Source organism: Frankliniella occidentalis, unplaced genomic scaffold (genome assembly GCF_000697945.3).
Source record: "Frankliniella occidentalis isolate FOCC.00 unplaced genomic scaffold, Focc_3.1 Scaffold20, whole genome shotgun sequence".
Lineage (NCBI taxonomy): Eukaryota > Metazoa > Arthropoda > Insecta > Thysanoptera > Thripidae > Frankliniella > Frankliniella occidentalis.
Window position 1 is genome coordinate 2,207,942 of NW_026267150.1, and position 3,736 is coordinate 2,211,677.

The following is a 3,736-nucleotide window of genomic DNA, read 5'->3' on the forward strand; positions in this document are numbered from 1 at the left end:
GGGGGGGAGCAGCGCGAAACCGGCGTGTAATAAGTGTCCGGCTGGCCGTCCAGCCATCACTCTGTGTCTCTGACGAGACGCGCCGCCGCAGTGAAGCGGATTGTATACATTACATTCCGGACAGGAATCCTCTGCCGGCCATCCAGTTTGCCCTGCTCTTGCGCACCCTTCTCTCCCCCACGGCCCATAGAAACGGAAACGAAATAATGATGCTGCTGTTGCTGCTGCTGCTGCTTCTGCCTGTCCCGGGAATGAAACATTCCACGTCCGCAGTGCTGCTGCCTCGTGCTCGCCGGCCGGCCCGGGCCGGGGTCGCGCCGCGCCGGGCCGGCCGCTGCTCAAGGGATTCGCCCGAAGTAGCGCGCGGAGAGCGGGGAGGGGCAATCCTCTCCAGATCAGATGAAAGGATCGCGAGAGGCGGAGGGAAAACGAGGGGAATTCTTTGACACGCAGAGCCTTTGATTAAGCAGAGGAGGGATATGACAGCGCGGATCACTGGGGGAGAGCGGCGTGCCAGAGCATCGACGAGCCGAAAGCAATCACCACTTCAGTCCAACAACGGACAGAAAATGTTGCCGCAATTAAAAAGTAACGGATCAGATACCATCACCCCCTCCCCCTCCTTCCTCCCTTTCCGCCTGACGTTTGCTGTTATTTCGCGAAGCGATAATTACGCGTTGTTTTGGATCAGGCACACTGAAAGCCGCAAATTGTTTCTCGTTAACTTTTGCGGCCCCGGCAGAGCAGCCCCTGTAACCTGACCGGAATCCCGACCTCCCTCTCGCCGCCCACCGACCCGACCTTCCACCCCCAATTTCGCTCTGGCTCCCTCAGTACCTTTCTCTGCTCTCTCTCCCGTTCTCCTTTTCCCGTTCGCAGGATACGACCTCCGCCCCCGCAACCCTCTTTTATTCATCACAGGGAATAATTACACTGCCGGCTCTGGAGTGCACGGCATGGCACGCGGTTACACAACACACCATGCACATATATACGCTCACACACATGAAGTAGGGACTGACCACAAATGCGCACGATCCTGTTGACGGGGCAACCGAGCCAGGCCTCCGCCTCCCGGTAGATGGTGGCGAGGAGCGTGGACTTGCCCGTGCCGGGCTGGCCGACGAGCAGCAGGGGCGGGTGCCGCTCGGCGGACGCGTGCTGGGCCTGGAGGCGGGTCCGCACCTCGGCCAGGACGCCGTCGAGCGCGGGCCGCTGCTGGTCGCCGGGGCCCTGGCCCGACCCCAGCCGTTGGCAGAGGGCGAGGTGGCACAGCGCCTCCTGGTAGATGTCCTGCAGAGGGCGGGAACGTTAGCGAGAGCGAAACACAAAATGACAGTGAGGAATGTGAATAATGTGGCCACTGCTGTGCAGGTCTTTTTCATCTCTCCCACCCGAGAGCAGTGTGCGCCCGGGTGACACCACTTGTGAGAGAAGGGGCTCATCCTCCGTCAACTCGACAGGAGAGGGCCCGGGGTAGGGGGGGGGAGGGGCGACCTGCCCTGGCCTGCTGCACGCATACACGCACACGCACGCACAACATATCAAACGCGCATTCCATCTTGCTGGCTGGTTGAGGGAGGGGTTGGGGGAGAGGGGCAGCAAGGGGGGCAGCCCGCACCGCACCACACGGCGAGCTGCGCTGGCTGGCATCTGCCGTAGCTGGCCTGAGGCCCACCCGGGGCCACCACCCCACCCCACCGCCCAGCCCGCCCACCTTTATAACCCCCAGCAACTCATATCTTTTCCCTGGACTTGCCCCTACTCCCCCGCCCCGCCGCCTCCCGCGGTGGAGCACATAAGACGAATATATTGAGGGGCCCATCCGGTGTGCGGGGCAGGGGAGGGAAGGGGAGGCAGGCCCTTTTATTTGTCCGCCGCTCAGCCACGCGCTCAGCGAGAGCGGCTCCGGTGCCACTCACCATGACGGACTTGTTCTTGACGCTGGGCTCGACGCGCGCGCTGATGGCCCGTCGCATGCCCCCGCCCACGACCAGCCGCGCCTGCAGCTGGAAGCTGTCCGAGTACGCCTCGTCCTCGTAGTTGCCAGACGCCGGCGGCCTGGGAAAGGGACAAAAGCAGACGGCAAACTTATTGACAACCAATCCACGTAAACCATGTCGCATACGTTAGTGTTGTGCTAAACAATAACTAACTAGGTTATTGCTGACAAAAAAAAAAAAAAAAAAAAAAACAACAGCAAAAAACACGTCTGTCTGTAGGTTTACTGTTCCACACGCTTAATTCGCAGTACTTATGAGACGGAGCAGTTAGGCAAACAATCCGCACGCCTGCGCACGACGCACAGTATAACTACGGAAAGGGAGCGGGTCGTTCAGCCACCAACGAGGACAAGTTGGGTGTTCTCAATGGAACTAGTGGAACGCACGAGGGGTACATCACTCCGATTCTGGGCGTACACCTACTTTTAGTCGATTTTTTTGGGCCGTGACTTTTTGACTTTTTTTGACTTTTTTTGTACTTTTATTTGACTTTTTTTTGACTTTTTGATCAAATTTATTTGACTTTTATGATTTTTTCCCTGCTATATTTTATAAATAAGGGAGAGTTGTAATTTTTGGGCTAGTAATAAGGTTTTTCCAAGACTTTTTAGCACTATTTATAGCATGAATCGAATAAGAAGAAAATTCGTCATCAGAGTGTACACCCCCTAAGTAAGAAAAACAAGGTATTTTCAGTATTTACGTTTTTTGATGAAGAAATCCCATGAAATCCGATAATTTTATTTTTCTCACTTCACCCACCACCCACCCCCCTCCCTCTTTAAAAGACAGTGATCTAGGACTTTCCGATACAATCACAGTTCCGTAGCTTTTTGGCCCCTTACAGGCAGATATTGCACTCGCATGTTGACTTTCTGTTGACTTTTTCAGTGCCTTTTCTCTGACTTCTCGTCGACTTCTCGTCGACTTTCATTGCCTTTTTTTTGACTTTATTTGACTTTTTTGACTTTTTATTTGACTTTTTGACTTTTTATTTGACTTTTTGACTTTTTTTGACTATTCAAATGACTTTTTGACTTTATCTTGACTTTTTTCTTGACTTTTCAAAGCGCGTACACCTACTTTTAAGAGTGGTGTACCCCTCGGGAACGCACCATACCAGGTGGCTGCTTTACCGCATGCATGCGTGCGTTCGCTTGCCTACTCGCACGGGGCCATACAGAGCCGTGGACAGCGACGATAGGCAAGCCCGCCCGCACCCGTGCTTGCGGTACAGTATGACTACGAAAGTGCGCGGCGTGAGACAGCCACCTGGTGTTTCACTGTGACATGGTTGACACACGACACACTCAATTTTTGCGGGGATATATTTCCAAGAACCCCTCCGAGTACTGGAACATCACATTATACACTCAAATTTTTGCGAGGACATTTCCATGAACACTCCTCGAGTACTGGGAATGTCGCACGGAATATGCCATGCAACTCACTTGACGGAGCCCCTGTTCTCGGGCGGCAGGTGCTCGGCCAGCGCGCTGCTCAGCGGCTCCACGGACGGCCCGGGTCGGCCCTGCCTCGTGATGCTCATGATGCCCTTCCTCGCGTCCGGGTCCAGGCCTGCAACACACAAACACACCCCGCTTGTCATTCTGCTAGCCGCCTGGAAAATTATTCCCCAGCTGCCTCTTCCCGCCGCCGCTGGGCTAAACAGCGCGCCGCTGCTGCTGGAACGATATCATCCATTTCTGCCGGGAGTCCCCCCCCCCTACCCC

The 3,736-nt window shown here is 55.3% G+C and overlaps 1 protein-coding gene across 3 annotated transcripts in view; it reads right to left on the reverse strand.

The window, feature by feature from the left end:
• Positions 1-377: 377 nt before the first annotated feature.
• The window catches only part of LOC127748930 (uncharacterized), a 119,896-nt gene continuing 116,537 nt past the window's right edge, over positions 378-3,736 (reverse strand). For 2 of the 3 annotated variants that reach the window (XM_052264656.1, XM_052264655.1), the window contains 3 exons: positions 3,455-3,581; positions 1,923-2,061; positions 378-1,293 (listed from right to left, as the gene is read on the reverse strand). In XM_052264656.1, the coding sequence (XP_052120616.1) occupies positions 916-1,293; positions 1,923-2,061; positions 3,455-3,581 (644 nt within the window). In that variant the 3' untranslated portion in view covers positions 378-915. The remainder of the gene's footprint in view (positions 1,294-1,922; positions 2,062-3,454; positions 3,582-3,736) is intronic. The other variant, XM_052264654.1, reaches the window with a different exon arrangement.